Source organism: Meles meles, chromosome 3 (genome assembly GCF_922984935.1).
Source record: "Meles meles chromosome 3, mMelMel3.1 paternal haplotype, whole genome shotgun sequence".
NCBI classification, from domain to species: Eukaryota; Metazoa; Chordata; class Mammalia; order Carnivora; family Mustelidae; genus Meles; species Meles meles.
Window position 1 is genome coordinate 154,496,577 of NC_060068.1, and position 17,837 is coordinate 154,514,413.

Consider the following 17,837-nt stretch of genomic DNA (forward strand, 5'->3'; position numbering starts at 1 on the left):
GAAAATCAGATAAAGGTGGAAGGAGAGGTAATAAAGAAACTGCTATTCTGATTCTTAAATTAATTAAGAATCCCTGTTTGTTCATAGCAGACACTTCAAAAAGATTTTTAGCATTCAGACTTCCTTAACCTACTTAGATGCAACTTTTACCATGCTAAAACAATAATAATAATAATAATAATAATAATAATAATAATAATAACAACCTCTGCTTCCAAAGGAACCAGCACATTTGGTCTTTCAACAGCTCTGTATTTTTTTTTCAGTCTAATAATAATTGTCAACGTACTTGTGTAAGGCGTATACAGTATTTAAACCAATAAAAGAGCCATAACTGAACTTCTTACCCAGTGTTTTCCGACTTCTTTCCACAGCTGTTCTTCGCGTTTGTTCAAACATTGCTTCCAAATCAAATGTGCGAGCTTTTTTTCCTAAACAGAAATAAGTAGCAAACTGTGATCTTTTTGCATTAAACTGGCCAAACTTTAGGTACTCCATAAACACTTATTAAATGGTTGATAACTATTTAGTCTCTTTAATTTATAGCATGGCTGCAAGACAATTACCTAGGAAGAAAGAGCTTACTTCCCAGGGAAATTTTAATGACAGTCTCATCATTAATCGGCCAACTTTCCCATCCTCCTTTAATACACCTGGACTCTACCCCTTAAATCTACAACACTGGTCATAGGCAGAATGGAGAATGTTCAGACCCTAATTTCTGGAACCCAGGAATATGTTACATTACAGGGCAAAAGAGACTCTGTAGATCGAATTAATGTTATGGACTTCAAAACAGATTATCCTAGTTGGCCCAATCTAATCACAGATGACCTTACAAGCAAAGATGCAGAACAGATACAGCTAAAGTCAGAGAGATGTGAAGTGTGAGACAGACTGGAAATACTAGCTGGAGTTTTCAGATGACGACAGTAATGCAAGCACCTTAAGAAGCAAAGAGATTCTACCTGACAGCAAATAAGGAAACAGAGGCCTCGGCCCTAAAACTACAAGAAACCAAATTCTGACAACAATGTGAATGAGCTTGGAAGCAATATTATATTTGTTTTCATTGCTTTGTTTTTTAAAATAATTATGTCTACTTCATGTGAGTAAGAATATGGTAAAAATGTCATTCTTACATAATACTGACTTTGGTATAAAATGAAACAACCTTTCTGAAGGGCATTATGACAAAATGTATCAATTAATTTTAAAAGATATATACCCAGGAGCACCTGGGTGGCTCAGTCAGTTAATCATAGGACTCTTGATCTCAGTGTCATGAGTTCAAGCCCCAGGTTGGGCTCCACACTGGGTGGGAAGCCTACTTAAAAAATAAATTTAAAAAAATTAAAAAATAAAAGATATATATCCAATGTTTTTGGTTACTTTTTAATATCTATATTTTTATTATAGTCCCTTCTTTAGAAATTTATCCTATGGAAATTCTTTTTTACAAAAAGAAATAAAGGGTTATTCATAAAGATATTCTTTTTAGTATTACTAATAAAAGTTAGAATTAGAAACTATGTAGGCCAAAAAGTTGACACTTCTATTAAATGTACTATCCAGCCATTAAAAATGTTTTGGAAGAGCACATTATAATACTGAAAATCCTCTAAGTATTAAGAATTAAAATACATAATTAAGAATAACATAAAATTGTACATACATATGATCTTAATGTTCTTGATAAATATACAACAGGAAAGAATAGAAAAATAATTTCTAAGGCTTGATTACTAGATCATGCAATTATTAAAGATTTTACTTCTTATTTGTTTTTCAGATTTTCTGCTACTAATATGTGTTACTTTTGAAATTAGGGAGGAAACTATTTCAAAGAACTGAAACAAAATTAAATAGTATAGGGACACCTGGGTGGCTCAGCCAGTTAAGCATCTGCCTTCACCTCAGGTGGTAATCCCATGGTCCCAGGATGGACCCGGCATCGGGTTCCTTATTCCGCAGGGAGCCTGCTTCTTCCTCTGCCTGCCATTCCCCCTGCTTGTGTGCACGCTCGCTCGCTCTCTCTCTCTCTCTCTCTCTGGCAAATAAATAAACAAAATCATTTTAAAAGGCCGGCAAAAGTAAATACTATAGTAATACATAACTATATAGTATTTTTGTAAACATGACCAGCTACGGGTAAAAATGTGGCAGAAGACATTACCATAATAAATGGTATATGAACACCAACAAGAGACCTGGACACATCAGCCTGATATTTGTTCCATCCAGGACCCAAGAGAAATGGTGAAGACGATTTACATTTGTTTCTTACAAGCAGTAATGTTTTCAACAGATGACTACATCTCTGTTTGAAATGTTCTTCTTTATCTCACAGCAAGACTCTACAGAGAGTCTGAAGTGACAATTCCGGGGAAGAAAGGCTTTAATCAAAAAGGATTTAATAACTCTTATAATTATCATTCAATGCATCACTTGTTGCCAGAAAGGCCATCTCATTGCCAGAACGGCCATCTCATTGCAGACCACAGTCAATGGTTAGCTCTCAGCCTCTGGATAGAAAAAGACAACTCCCTCCACGAACCAACACGTCCACAGCATAGGTCACCAAGCTATCTTCTCCACAAGCCTTCCCATACGTGTCACTGAGCTGGTCCCAACAGTCAAGCAAGAATTAGCAGATGGGAAAGAGACTACGGAGAAACTGCAAGGCATACACTAGAGCGAAAGTAACTAGGGCTTGGTGCAGCGGAGAGTGCGGAACAGAGGTGACAGCTGGGTCTCCTCTCTCAACCTGCCGTTCTTAAAAGCCCTGCAAAAGGAGACGAGGCTAAGCGTTAAGACGGTCACTCACCGAAGCCCGTGAAGCCCATGGTGACCGCCAGCTGCGGATCCGGTCCCGACGGGTCTGAGCCTGTCACTGGGGCAAGAGGAGGAGGAGACCTCGTTAGTGCGGCGACCCCGGCGCCCCCTAACCCTCCCCGCCCTACGTGTCATCGCCCCGACGGAACCCACCTTCGCTAGGCCCCGGGCGCTCCATGGCCAGCAGCCCGCCGCAGAACTAGCTACAGCCACAGCACAATCACCTGCGGAAGACTCGAGGCAAAACCAACAGGAAGTATCGCCTAGGAGAGGCGCTGCCGCCAAGACCAAGAGCGTCGCCTTCCGCGAGGGGATGGCGGTCCCCGGAGCTGCGCCGCCCTATCGGGTTGGCGGGGCATAAGCGCCGCCGAGATCATCTACTTACTCAACCCACTGGCTGGAAACATTGCCTAGTTTGTGTCAGCATCCTTTCTTTTTCTCTTCTTCCCTCCCTCCGTTCCTCTCTTCCGCCCTTCATCCCTTCCTCCTTTCCTTCCTTCCTCCCTCCTTTTCTTTTTTTCCTATATTTTGTTCAGTGATTATATATGATTCGTATAAGCATTTAGAAAAAAAAAGAGTGAGTACACAGGTCCTACAAGCAACAAGTAAACCCCGTGGAAACCCCCCCTCAGGCAATATTTCTCAATCTCGGTTGCGTATTAGTATCACCTGGGGAGGTGTTTTGTTTTGTCTTCCCTTGTTTTGTTTTGACACAATGCTACATTAGTTTCAGACATTCGATATAGTGATTCAACAAGTCTATATATTATGCCCACGAGGGTAGCTACTATCACCATACAACAATATTACAATACCCTTGACTGGATCCCCTATCCTGTACCTTTTATACCCATAACCTATTCATTCCACGACTTGAAGGAAGCCTATGTCTTCCCTCTCCCTTTCCCTTGTTTTGCCCATCCTCCTCCCTCTGGCAATCATCAGTTTGTTCACTGTATTTATGGTCTGTTTCTTCCTTTTGATTGTGTGTGTGTGTGTGTGTGTGTGTGTGTGTGTGTGTGTGTGTGTTCTTAGACTCTACATATCAGTAAAGTTATACGATGTTTGTCTTTGTCTGACTTATTTCACTTAGCAGAAGGCTCCCTAGGTCCATCCATGTTGTTGCAAATGTCAAGATCTCATACTTTTTTTGTGAAAATCCTTTATTTTTAAGGTGCATTTACTGCCAAGGTGACACAGTCCTCACAGAATTCTAAAGAAAAACCAAAAAAACTCCCTCTCTTAGTATTTTGTCCTTTTCTATGAGGAAATGCTCACAGTTCTCCACCCTTTGAGTATATTTTAAGGAAAAAAAATAGTATTTACTACATGACTGAAAAGTACACAGAAGCCTGTGTAGCTAAGATTGGCAAAAATGCGCTAAGGGCGCCTGGATGGCTTATTTGGTTAAGTGCCTGAATCTTGATCTCAGCTCAGGTCTTGATCTCAGGATCATGAGTTCAAGCCCTGTGTTGGGCTTCATGCTGGGAGTGGAGCCTACCTAAAAGAAAAAATTCTCTAGGGGCGCCTGGGTGGCTTAGTTGGTTAAGTGTCTGCCTTCAGCTCAGGTCATGATCTCAGGGTCCTGGGATCGAGTCCTGGATGGGGCTCCCTTGCTCAGCAGGCAGTCTGCTTCTCGCTCTCCCTCTGCCTCTGCCCCTACCCCTGCTTGTGCACGGTCTCTCTCAAATAAATAAAATCTTTTAAAAAATAAAAAAAATAAAATAAATGCTCTAAATCTTGTATTCTTAGCCCAAGTCTCCCTCCGGCTATCAGTCATGATTGCTTATAGAGTTTCCCAGCCCACAGCAAGGGTTCCCAAAGCGCTTTATTAACATATTTTATTTTTACTTCATATTTGATTCTAATTTCTTTACAACAAACTCCTTACCTGTGCTACAAACTGATGGTGTAATTCTTATCTTCATATTTCTAAATTCTAGCAAAACCATATATAGCCCTAATAAATGTTGCTGAATAAAAGTATTTCCATAGAGTTACTCATTAGCCTAACTACTGCACCTTAATGTCCATCTCAAAATATGCTTTAGCTACGCACCCTAAATGATAATTATCACGTCTACTTTCACTTCCATTGTTCTTAAAATGCTAATGATTCACATGGCCCCCAAAGCCTTTCCAACTTCATCATGTTCTATTTTCCACTACACCAGTCTTCTTTCAGCTCAATAAGCAGCCTCAGAGAACATCATGTCCAGAAAACTCTGACTCTTCACCAGTCACTATGGCCTTTGTTGAATCCTACTCATCCTTCACAACTCGCTTGATTTTTTTTGAAGATTTATTTTTTTGGCAGAGAGAGAGAAAGCAAGAGAGGGAACACAAGCAAGGGGAATGGGAGAGGGAGAAGCAGGCTTCCCACTGTCAGGGAGCCCGATGTGGGGCTCAATCCCAGAACGTGGGATCATGACCTGAGCCAAAGGCAGATGCTTAACTACTGAGCCACACAGGTGCCCCTAATGAGGATATTTTTAAAAACCCTAAATACCTAGTAGGGCTAGATCATTTACCTAAATAGGGAGCTACTTGAGCAGTGGTTCTCAAAGTGTATTCTATGGATTCCTGTAAAGTGGCTCATGAAATCAAACTTATTTTCATAATAGGAGCACCTGGGTAGTCCATCGGGTTAATCCTCTGCCTTCAGCTCAGGTCATGGTCTCAGGGTCCTGGGATCGAGCTTGCCTCCCCCTCTCTCTCTTAGCCTGCCTCTCTGCCTACTTGTGATCTCAATCTCTCTTTCTGCCAAACAAATAAATAATCTTTTTAAAAATTATTCTCATAATCGGGGCACCTGGGTGGCTCAGTAGATTAAGCCGCTGCCTTCGGCTCGGGTCATGATCTCAGGGTCCTGGGATCGAGCCCCTCATTGGGCTCTCTGCTCCGCGGGGAGCCTGCTTCCTTTCCTCTCTCTCTGCCTGCCTCTCTGCCTACTTGTGATCTCTCTCTCCGTCAAAAAAATAAATAAAATCTTTAAAAAAATTATTCTCATAATAATACTAAGACATTTGTTTTTTTTCACGCTATTGCTATTTGCACTTGCGATGCAGAAGCAATAGTGGGTAAAACTGCGTCAGCATAAATCAAGGCAGTTACAAGCAAATTGTTGTAGTAGTCCTTGTATTGCATTCCCACTTTACATTCCCACTTTAAACACAAATGAATGAAATGAGTTTGTCACTTCAAGGAAAATAACTCACTATACTTGCTACTAATGGAAATTTGAGCTTTTAAGATAAAATTAGACTCCTGAAAAACTTACCAAGATTGTATCAAGGTTGTATCAACAACCATAAGCTTGACAACTTCCTAATACTTGAAAGATTTTGCTCTTAAGATAGGTAATAGGGGCGCCTGGGTGGCTCAGTTGGTTGAAGCCTCTGCCTTGGGCTCAGGTCATGATCCCAGGGTCTTGGGATCGAGCCCCACACCAGGCTCTCTGCTCTGCAGGGAGCCTGCTTCCCCTCTCTGTCTCTGCCTGCCTCTCTGCCCACTTGTGATCTGTCTGTCAAATAAATAAATAAAATCTTTAAAAAAAATAAAAATAAGGGGCACTGGGTGGCTCAGTGGGTTAAAGCCTCTGCCTTCAGCTCAGGTCATGATCCCAGGGTCCGGGGATCGAGCCCCACATCGGGCTCTCTGCTCAGCGGGGAGCCTGCTTCCTCCTCTCTCTCTGCTTGCCTCTCTGTTTACTTGTGATCTCTGTCTGTCAAATAAATAAATAAAATCTTAAAAAAAATAAAATAATAAAATAAAAATTAAAAAAGATAGGTAGTAATATTAATATCTTTTTTTTCTGTTGGTTAATGAAATATGTCAACATTTGGAAGTTCTGTGTAACTTAGAGAACCAATATTTCCTAAATGACCAATACATAATGTTACAGAAGCATGCATGGATAGAGGGTCCAAATTATAAGATAGAGAAGTGGGTTTAATTTAACAAAAGTCAAAAAAAATTAACTGATGGTTTCAAATTCCACATCATAACTAACTTTTAAGAAACTATTTACTTGGGGTGGGTCACCTAAGTGGTTCCGCAGGTTATGTGGCTGCCCTGGCTCAGATCATGATCCCAGGTTCCTGGGATTGAGCTCCACATCAGCCTCCCTGCTCAACAAGGAGACTGCTTCCCCATCTCCCTTTCCCCCCAACTCGTGAGCTCTCACTCTCTCTCAAATAAATAATACGTTTTTAAATTTTTTAAAAAGAAAAGAAACTATACCACTTGGGATGCCTGGATGGCTCAGTTGGTTGAGTTGCCAACTCTTAGTTTCAACTCACGTCTTGATCTCAGAGTCATGAGTTCAACCCCTGTGTTGGGCTCCACTCTGGGAGTAGAGCCCACTTAAAAAACAAAACAAAACAAAACTATACCACTTGTGAAGTTTTGGTAATCTATCAGAGAATAACATTCACAACTATCTAAAAAGGTTATTAAAATACTTCTCCCTTTCCCACATAACTGTGAGAGGCCGTTTTTCTTCATATATTTCAAGTAAACAACAGATCACAACATACTGACCTCAAATGCAGATATGAAAATCTAACTATCTTATCTGTCTTATTAAGCCAGACATTTAAGAGATTTGGAAAAATGTAAAATAATGGATTCTTCTAATATTTAATTTTAGAAACTACTGTGGTTTTTCATAAAATTTGTGTCATTTAAATTAAATTAAAATGGATTTTCAAATTAAATTTAAAATGGATTAGATTAAATTAAAAATTAAATTAGAATGGATTAGGCTTATTCTTTTATTTTTTTAAAGATTTTATTTGCTTATACGACACAGCACAAGCAGGGGAAGCGGCAGGCTGAGGGAGAAGCAGGCTCTCTGCTGATCAAGGAGCAGGGAGCCCAACATGGGACTTGACCCCAGAACCCTGGGATCATGACCTGAGCTAAAGGCAGTCGCTTCATGACAGAAGGCACCGCGAGGCTTATTGTTTTTTTGTTTTTCTTTTTTAAAGATTTTATTTATTTATTTGACACACAGAGAGAGATCACAAGTAGGCAGAGAGGCAGGCGAGAGAGAGAGAGGAGGAAGCAGGCTTCCTGCTGAGCAGAGAGCCCGATACGGGGCTCGATCCCAGGACTCTGAGATCACAGGACCCTGAGATCATGACCTGAGCCGAAGGCAGCGGCTTAACCCACTGAGCCACCCAGGCGCCCCAAGGCTTATTGTTTTAAATGACTTTTAAAATTTCTTGTTTTTAGGAGATATTAGCAATTATTAACAAGTACAACCCACACAAAACAAAAACTCTTTGTAATCCCTAATAAGATTCTCAAGAGTTTCTGAGATCAAAAAGTTTTTTTCTTAAAGATTTTATTTATTTATTTGACAGATAGAGATCACAAGTAGGCAGAGAGGCAGGCAGAGAGAGAAGGAAGCAGTCTCCCTGCGGAGCAGAGAGCCTGACGTGGGGCTTGCTCCCAGGACCCTGGGATCATGACCTGAGCCGAAGGCAGAGGCTAAACCACTGAGCCACCCAAGCGCCCCTCAAAAAGTTTTAAAATCACTGGTTAGGGAAGACCTCAGCACACTTTTCCTGTAAAGGGCTAGATGGTAAGTACTTTAGGCTTTGGGGCCCTGTGGTCTGTGTAGCAACTACTCAACTCAGCAGTTGTAGCTTGAAAGCAACCATAGGCAATATACAAATGAACAGAAGTCCCTGGACTTGGACCCCTGGGAATATTGTTGCAGTGCAGGAACATTAGACCACTATTGCCAGATCTTCCAATTTGTGGAATTGAAAAGTCTCAATCATATGTTTTATCTTAAATTAAAACAAACAAACCCTGTGCCAAACCATCAGTTTTCAATCTGTGATCTCCCAAATGAAAGAATGTTGATGGATGGAGAACCATCTGCCTATTTACTCATCAATAATACAAATCTAATTTGTCCTGATATATTTACTATGAAGTTTTAAATTATACCTATACATCTGTAACATCTCAGAAATTTTAGTATTCAGAAATTCAGTCAACCCCTCATTTGAGGGAGCAAAATATAATTCAAGTAGCAAAGATCATAGTTTAGCAAAGAGTATAGTATAGTTTTTTATCCTGGGCATGGGGCACAAGAGCACCTGGCTCAAGGGGTTCCAAACACACCAGGTTCAGCCACTCACCACTGAAAAATCCAAAGGCAGAGAAACAAGTGGTGATGAAACAAGAAAGGAATTTATTTGAGTGAGGTCAACACTGTGAAGACATCGACTAGTGTCTCAAAGACTGTCTCCAAACTGCTGAAAATACTCCTAGGTTTATATAAGGAAAATGCAGACAAAGTTCAGCAAATACCAGTAAGTGGGCAGTAGAGGTCAGATCCATCATTATCTTGGGGGTCAACCACAGGCAGGGTTTTTGCTGGTTCAGGGCAGTCCTAATTGTTTGAGGGGGTACTTTCGGTTCCCATCACAGGATGCTTTGCCAGCAGGATCTTTGGCCTGAGTTAAAAGATAAGCCGGAAAGAAAAACCTAATCAATTAGAAAGTTTGAGATCAAAATGGAGGTATCTGAAGTCCTCTTGCAGTTTAGCTAGTCAATAAGGGGTAATTCGGTTACTGACTAGCTGAACAATTAAGAATGTAACTGGATGAGGGGCGCCTGGGTGGCTCAGTGGGTTAAAGCCTCTGCCTTCAGCTCAGGTCATGATCCCAGGGTCCTGGGATCGAGCCCCGCATCGGGCTCTCTGCTCAGCAGGGAGCCTGCTTCCTTCTCTCTCTCTGCCTGCCTCTCTGCCTACTTGTAATCTCTATCTGTCCAATAAATAAATCTTTAAAAAAAAAAAAAGAATGTAACTGGATGAAGCTTAAGTGTGGTTCTAAATGAGCACGAAATAAGGACAAATCTAGTATTTCTAAATAAGGAATGTGCTTTGAAAGAGTGCTTTGATTTGACCACTCTAGTTGTCTTCTGTGTGAAATGAAACCTATCTTACCTCTTCTTGCTCATCTTATCCTCCTACTGCAATTAATACATACACCATAAAACATAACGGTGATGCACTTTATTGCTTTACTTGCGTGTCCCTGCATGAAGCAACTTGAGGACAGGAATAGGTTGTTTGATATTCCCAGCACCAGGCACAGTGCCTGACACAAATTATAAATTCAATTTCTGTAGGACTTGGTGATGTATTGGGTGATCTACTTTATAGGGGTCCCTCTACTTTGTGCTGGGAATCCACCAATGAATTAGAACACACTTCTTCTGCTCTGTAATGAGAAATAAAGGGAGGCATCAGCCTCCTGCATGCAACGAATGACTCCCGTAAACACACAATTCTTCATAGTAACGGTAGCCATACACAAATAGAAAAGCCTGATGAATTTTTAAAAAAGATTTTATTTATTGACAGACAGAGATCACAAGTAGAGAGGCAGGCGGGGGGCGGGGGGGGGGGGGGAGCAGGCTCCTTCCCAGCAGAGAGCCCGATGCGGGGCTCAATCCCAGAACCCTGGGATCATGACCTTAGCCGAAGGCAGAGGCTTTAACCCACTAAGGCACCCAGGTGCCCCCTGATGAATTTTTTTGAAGTAGGTTTCACCGCAAGGTGGAACTTGAACTCACCACCCAGACACCCAGAATCACATGCTCTGCTGACTGACCCGGCCAGTAAAGTCTGATGAATTTACAGCGAAGCCCATAACAAATGTAGTGAAATTTTGGTTCACACGTAAACTGTTTCTGGCAAACTACGGACTCCTATCCACTCTTGAAGAGAAGTTGTGTGGAATGCCAAAGAAATTGACGCGCAAACTCTTAAGTAGTTGCAATTGAGAGATTCTAACCTGCAAAGCTCGAGACACCAAGATCCAGCGCTCGCGAAATCCACCAGAACCCGAGCAGCCTGTGCTGCCGGGCACTACCCAGCTCCCACTCACCCGACTCCTGCTCCCTTTCACCTCCCCACCCCCCGACCCTTCCTTCCCCGGTCCTTTCCCTTTCTTTCCTCCATTCCCTAGATAACCTCCACGGATTTTCTACTCCCCCACCCTCAAGCACCCAGCCCAAGCCCTGGAAAGAGCCTCGGCTCACTGGCTCCGCCCCCTAACGTCCAGCACCCTTTCCACAACTTCCTCTCTTCAGCTTCAAAACGCAGCCTTCAAATTCCCCTCCAGATGGACCGGAAGTGCGTCATGCACAAGCGCCAAGGCGCTCGTTTGGCGCGCGCGCTCTAAGCTGTGGGTCTGAGCTGGGGTGTTGGATTTTTCTCTTTTCTTCTTGGTTTTTTTACGTTTTCCAGACGCTGGTGTTTCCGAGCCGCGACATGCCGTCTTCTTTACTGGGCTCGGCGATGCCGGTCTCCACTTCGGCCTCAGCCTTGCAGGAAGCTTTGGAAAATGCAGGGCGGCTCATCGACCGTCAGTTGCAAGAAGACCGCATGTACCCGGACCTTTCCGAGCTTCTCATGGTGTCTGCCCCAAGTGAGTGATCAGTGCCCATTTGGTGACTGCTTTCTCAGCCGAAGGGACTCTCGCCTGACTTCCTAACTAGGCCTTATCCCCAGGGTGGGCCCAGCGAAGACATTTTGAGATTGAGCTGTTTGCTACATTTCTAAGAGCGAAAAAGAGTGTATTTCTTGTTTATTTTCCTCTCCTCACTTCATTGCCGATATTTGAAAGGGAAGGAGTGACATGCAACCCATTTGAAGCAAAGACCCCAAATTTAACGAGCTGCTCACTGCCTCCAAGTGTTCATCGCTAAGGCCAGTTGAGTAGGATCTCCTGATCCAAGTCTCATTCTTGTTGATTCCTCATTGACTTTAGACTAAAACAGAAGAGCAAACGAAATTTGGAAATTTACCATCTTCTTTCAAAGATAGCCTTTATTATATGTAGAGTTAGTGTAATACGAAGTCCTGTAATACAGTCCTGTAATACGAAGAACTGGAATACTCTATTAATAAATAGAGCCTTGTATTTATTAAAGAAATAAATATTCTTTATTTCTTTACCTGTGAAATAAAGGAAGAGAGCAGGGAGGGTAAGGCAGTGTATGGGCTAACAAAAGAGAGGTGAAGGGAAAAGTACTTTGTATCATGGTTTTAAATTATGACCAGGTTCCTCAAGGCATGGAGTTACATAAGTTGTTTAAAAAAAAAAAAAAGTAGCCCCTTTTTGAGACCTATATTGGAGAAAAGAAGCCTAATATAGAGACAAGGTTTTTGGTAAACAATAACCAAGATAAAGTAATAAGGATAATCTGTGCAATGTAAACCTAAAGGACACTTCTGGCGATTTATCAAAATTGAGTAGACTTGTAGTCAGAGAAAGATAGAAGTAAAACACATGTAGTATTTGTTTCTGGCAGCTGCTTACCAGTGTTTATAAGAACTGAGTGGCCTATTAGTAACTCTCATCTTGAACAGCATTACTCCCTTTGACCTCCTTAGGTTTGAAAAGCAAGATGTAAAAACAGTCCATACATTCTTGTCCTCTCTTATCTGATTCAAATAGATTTTATCCACCTTTACACCAACCTCTTCAACCTAATCTCCTCCCTTTCTTCCATCCAATTCTCAAACTCTTTGTTCCAGTCACACAGAATTTAACATGTTTTTCATAAAAAGCTCCCTCTTCAGGATTCTTTTTTTTTTTAAGAGTTTATTTATTTATTTATTTTAATATTTTATTTATTTTAATATTTTATTTATTTGACAGAGAGAAATCACAACTAGGCAGAAAGGCAGGCAGAGAGAGAGGAGGAAGCAGGCTCCCTGCGGAGCAGAGAGCCCGATGTGGGGCTCGATCCCAGGACCCTGAGATCATGACCTGAGCCGAAGGCAGAGGCTTTAACCCACTGAGCCACCCAGGCGCCCCTAAAGAGTTTATTTATTTGACAGACAGAGATCACAAGTAGGCAGAGAGGCAGGCAGAAAGAGAGGAAAGGAAACAGGCTCCCTACTGAGCAGAGAGCCCGATGTGGGGCTCGATCCCAGGACCCTGAGATCATGACCTGAGCCGGAGGCAGAGGCTTTAACCCACTGAGCCACCCAGGTGCCCTTCAGGATTCTATTTTATATCATCATTTACTTCATCACTTATGGAATGTTCTTTCTTCTTTGCTTGGCATTCTTCCACACTCCCTTGAGTATCACTTCTTTGTGAGGGCTTTCTTTTCTTTTCTTTTTTTTTTTTTTTAAGATTTTATTTATTTATTTGACAGAGCTCACAAGTAGACCGAGAGGCAGGCAGAAAGAGAGAGGAGGGAAACAGGCTCCCTGCTGAGCAGAGAGTCCGATGTGGGACTCGATCCCAGGACCCTGGGATCAAGACCTGAGCCGAAAGCAGAGGCTTTAACCCACTGAGCCACCCAGGCGCCCTCTGAGGGCTTTCTTAACCATTCACATTTTCACCAGAGTTATTAATTCCATCCTTTGTGTTCCCATTGTCATTTAACATGTGCAATATCCCATTAAAATTATGTTTTAGGATTAAATAGGATGTTTGGGATTTGCTTCAAAAATCCAGTAGGGAAGTAGTAGCTCGGGATATAAATGAAACATGATCAGTCATGTTATTGGTAATCGTTGAAACTGGGTAATCAATCAGTGCATAGGAATTGATTGCATTTTTCTCCCTAGTTGTATATTTTAAATTTCCATGATACATTTAGAATTACTTTTATATATCAGTTTCCCCCAACATCTTTGTACTTAAAGAGAGTCTGGAAAGGTGCCTGGGATAAACATAAGTTATCAGTCAGATCTAAAGAACACCTCCCTGTTCAAGACAGAAAGGACAGGCTGAATAGAGTAACCCACTTCTGTCCTTAGTTGACTCTGTCTGAGAGCAAGTTGCCAAATGTGAACACTTTATAGAGTAGTCTGTGGTTTCCCCCAATAAAATATTGTATATGTAGTAGTATTTGCATTTCTTATTGGTCTTGGGGGGTGGTCTAACAGAAAAATGCATAGATTGTTTTAATCTGTTAATATTTAAGTGAGAAATGAAATAGCTCTTTTCCCCCAATCAATATTTTGTTCACAGTTGTTTTATCTGACAATCACAAAGTGGTTTTATAAATATTTGCCCATTTCAGATTAGTAAAATAATAGGAAAAAAAACCCTAAATTATTGAACTAAGTATTTCCTTTTTTTCCTTTTTTTTTAAAGATTCCATTCATTTATTTGGCAGAGATCACAAGTAGGCAGAGAGGCAGGAAGAGAGAGAGAGAGGAGGAATCAGGCTCCCTGCCGAGCAGAGAGCCCAATGCGGGTGGGTCTCAATCCCAGGGCCCTGGGATCATGACCTGAACCAAAGGCAAAGGCTTTAACCCACCGAGCCACCCAGGCGCCCCAATTATTTCCTTTCTTATGGAACCTTTGTGAAAGATAATCTTCTGTTTAGGGCTGAAACCTGTGATTGCCCCCATGTTAACACTGGATTTTCTCAGGCCTCGCTTGTGTTGGGTCAGAACTATTTTCTCTTTTTACTTTTACAACCACCAGATGTATGACTTTATTTTGTAGCTTGCAGTGCTTCAGTATGCCTAGTTGATGCCCAAAACATTATTATTTTAATAAATGCTTTGTTTTATTACTTGCAGATAATCCCACTGTTTCTGGCATGTCAGATATGGATTATCCTCTACAAGGACCTGGTTTGCTGTCAGTACCCAACCTTCCAGAGATCAGTTCCATCAGAAGAGTTCCTCTCCCTCCTGAACTTGTTGAACAGTTTGGACGTATCCTGTTACCTTGTTTTTAACTCCTTAAAATTTTTTAAAATTGGTGTTCTTATTATAATTCTTGCTTTGTGTTTAATTGGTGTGTGTATATCAGTTCATTTAAGAGTTTTATTTAAAAACCATTTTAAGTTATGTGGGTAGTTTGCCATGTGCCTAGAAAATTTCATATAACATTGAATGTTGAAAATTGAATCCCATTTTAATTTTTCTGGACACTGAAGAGAGTAAATAGTTTATAAGGAGTTCTGCATTTTTTAAAATGATATTCTTGCAAAGTAGTACTTTCCTGTTAAATGCTATAGAAGGACGCTTTTACTACTACATTTTAGCTGGAAGACCTATGATTTTCATTTTTATTTTTTCTCGTATTTTAATTTTAAAACTGAGATATTGTTCTAAAACTATTTAAAACAGTCTGCTAGGTACTCCTTTTTGCCCCTCCCCAAAAATTTTTGGTGTAGTTTTGCACTTATTGCTATCTTAAAGTTAAAGTTTATAAATGGTGGCATTTCTAAGGATCACAGTAAGAATGGAACACTAATGACATCTTAGTAGACTGAGTTGCTAGAGGAGTTTTCTTATCCTCTAGAAAGAAAGATTTTATCTAATTTTTTTAAGTATGGCATATTCTATAAAGGCATTAGATTTATAGTTATTTCCTAGGAAGCTTTTTTATCAATCTATAGCCCTCATAATATAGATATTAAGATGCTATATTAATATTTAATGAGACTTAAAAGTATATTAATCTATTTAAAGTGAAAGCATTACAAATTTCATTACAGTCTGATTCAAAAATAAAGGAAATGGAATTTTAAGGAAATACTTGTAAGTAAAAAAACTAGTAGAATTTAATATTTTCCCTAAAATTTTCAGTGCTTCTCTGGGACTGGATGAAATAGTGTTATTAAATATAAAACATACCTTATTCCATATTCTACTTTTGTTTAGTTTCTTAATATTCTTTAATCTTTTTTTTTTTTTTTTTTTAGATTTTCTTTATTTGACACAGAGAGATCACAAGTAGGCAGAGAGGCCGGCAGAGGGAGGGGGAAAGCAGGCTCCCTGCTGAGCAGAAGCCCAATGTGGGGCTTGATCCCAAGACCCTGAGACCATGACCTAAGCCGAAGGCAGAGGCTTAGCCCACTGAGCCACCCACGTGTCCCTATATTCTTTAATCTTCTGATAATACTACTTCCGCAAGAAACATTAGGAAATTATTTCATAATTGTTTCCTTGTCTTACAATTACATAATATAACTTTGTTTTTCAGTTGTATTATTTATAAGAGGCTTGCAGATTGTCAAGCTATGACTTTAGCATACCATGTGCTTTTCTTTTTTAATCAGTCTTGCTCTTACACAATTGGAGAAACTGGTCGGTCCAGTAAGTTTTTCATGGTGTTATGGTCAAAATTTGGTTTCATGGTCAGAACTTAATGGTGTTATTTGTAATCAGTAAGTCAGTAATGGTAAAAACATTTCATTTGTCCTTTAGAATACATTTTAAGTGGTCAGGTAGCATTATTTAGAAATTATAAAATGCAGGTTTATTTCTGTCATGGCTATGTTTTTCATTAAACTCATTAGAAATTAAGATATTTTCTCTTTCTATTAAAGAGTGTTTAGGTTGTGACTTTTTAATCATAAATTTTAAATCAAAATCTAAGCAAATTTAAGAAAGATAAGATTGAAATCTTTTGCCTTACATCCACACTACTTCAGATATGCAGTGTAACTGCATGATGGGCGTGTTTCCTCCTATCAACAGAGCTTGGCTCACAATTGACAGTGACATATTCATGTGGAACTATGAAGATGGGTATGTATTTAATGCTGGTTTGCTGTAGCATGGTTAGAATTTAGATGATCTTAACTGCAGCTATTGTTCTACCCATCAGAAGCTGGTTTCTCTTTCATTCATCTAACATCTGGATAAGTGCTTCTCTGTATGCATACCAATCACCTGGGTAGGGGGTTAAAATTGTGTGGGTTCTGTTTTAGTAGTTCTGAGTGAGCCTCTAGAGTCTACACTGTAACGGACTCCCGGTGATGCTGCCAGTCTAAGTACCACTCTGAGTAGCAGGGGTCTAGTTGCCAAGCTCTTATCGTCCCAGTAAAATAGCCTATCAGTAGTTTTTAGAGACATGGTTTGACGTTTTGAGGATCTCTATTTTCGATGCATTTCTATGCATTGAAAGTCTCTTAACTTACTGAAGTGACTAACTAGTTTTGTTGGTCTGGAACTTAATCTTTCTTTAACTACATTTGAATGTATGTCATAGTCTGAGTGAAGGTCCAAGATATTCTTGCTAAAATAAAGCTTATTGATCTGGTATCTCACCTGGCTTTCTGTAAATAAATTTTGGCTTATTACCAGTGCTCTGTCATATTATCTATAGGGGGTTAAGTGGGTTAATGAAAGGAAGGCCCATGTAGTTGTTACTCTTTCCTTGGGTAACTAAAACATCTGTATACACATATACACTGTATCATTGAGTTGAAGTGACACTAAATGACAACTTGAACTTGTAGCTTAAATATAACCATTTTTGTTTACTGCTTTTTTTCGATTACAACTTTTCATAGCTAGAGTTATGACTGAATTATTATGTAGTCCTAATAGCAATGATACACGGTTGTGATTGTTTTTCATATATCCTGAACTTTAGTTTGTTGTGTTATTGTAACATGGTCATTTTGATACTAAGGAATAAAACCTCTTCATTTAGGATGAGTGTATTTAAGAAAATCAAATGCCAAAAAACTACATAATATATAAATGTAAGAATAATTCCCCTAAAAAAGATTTTCCCTTTAATGAAAATTTGCATATTTCCATTAACATCTAACATATCCATCATAATAAAATATTGAATTTATTGGAAATTTTTCAGTGATTATCTTCAAATATTTGTCCTGCCCCACTCTCCCTCTTTGTTTGTTAGATTTGTTAGATTGTTTGATGTTCTTCAACAGGTTTTGGATGCTCTGTTCTATTTTTGTTTTGCTATTCTTTTTTTTTTTTTTTTTTTTATTCTTTTTGTTTCAATTTGGGCAATTTCTATTGACCCAACTTCAGGATCACAGATTCCTTTGTTAGCTCTGTCAGGTCTACTTCAAAAGTTCTTACGAGATGTTCTTTCTCTGTGCTATACTTTTTATATCTAATATTTTCACTTGTTTATTTCTTGTAATTTTCACCTCTCTGCTGAAATTCCTTATTTGTTTGTTTATATTGTTCACTTTTTCCATTAGCACCTATACAATATTAATCA

General features: G+C 39.8%; 2 protein-coding genes across 2 annotated transcripts in view; one reads left to right on the forward strand and one right to left on the reverse strand.

Moving 5' to 3' along the window:
* The window catches only part of WDR70 (WD repeat domain 70), a 322,684-nt gene extending 319,592 nt beyond the window's left edge, over nt 1–3,092 (reverse strand). Inside the window, exons 1-3 of the mRNA XM_046000609.1 lie at nt 2,989–3,092; nt 2,828–2,893; nt 348–431 (exon numbers count right to left, since the gene is read on the reverse strand). Of these exons, the coding sequence (XP_045856565.1) occupies nt 348–431; nt 2,828–2,893; nt 2,989–3,013 (175 nt within the window). The 5' untranslated portion in view covers nt 3,014–3,092. The remainder of the gene's footprint in view (nt 1–347; nt 432–2,827; nt 2,894–2,988) is intronic.
* A 7,940-nt stretch (nt 3,093–11,032) lies between these two features.
* Nucleotides 11,033–17,837, forward strand: part of NUP155 (nucleoporin 155) — a 66,029-nt gene continuing 59,224 nt past the window's right edge. The window contains exons 1-3 of the mRNA XM_046000655.1: nt 11,033–11,294; nt 14,420–14,557; nt 16,285–16,381. Of these exons, the coding sequence (XP_045856611.1) occupies nt 11,138–11,294; nt 14,420–14,557; nt 16,285–16,381 (392 nt within the window). The 5' untranslated portion in view covers nt 11,033–11,137. The remainder of the gene's footprint in view (nt 11,295–14,419; nt 14,558–16,284; nt 16,382–17,837) is intronic.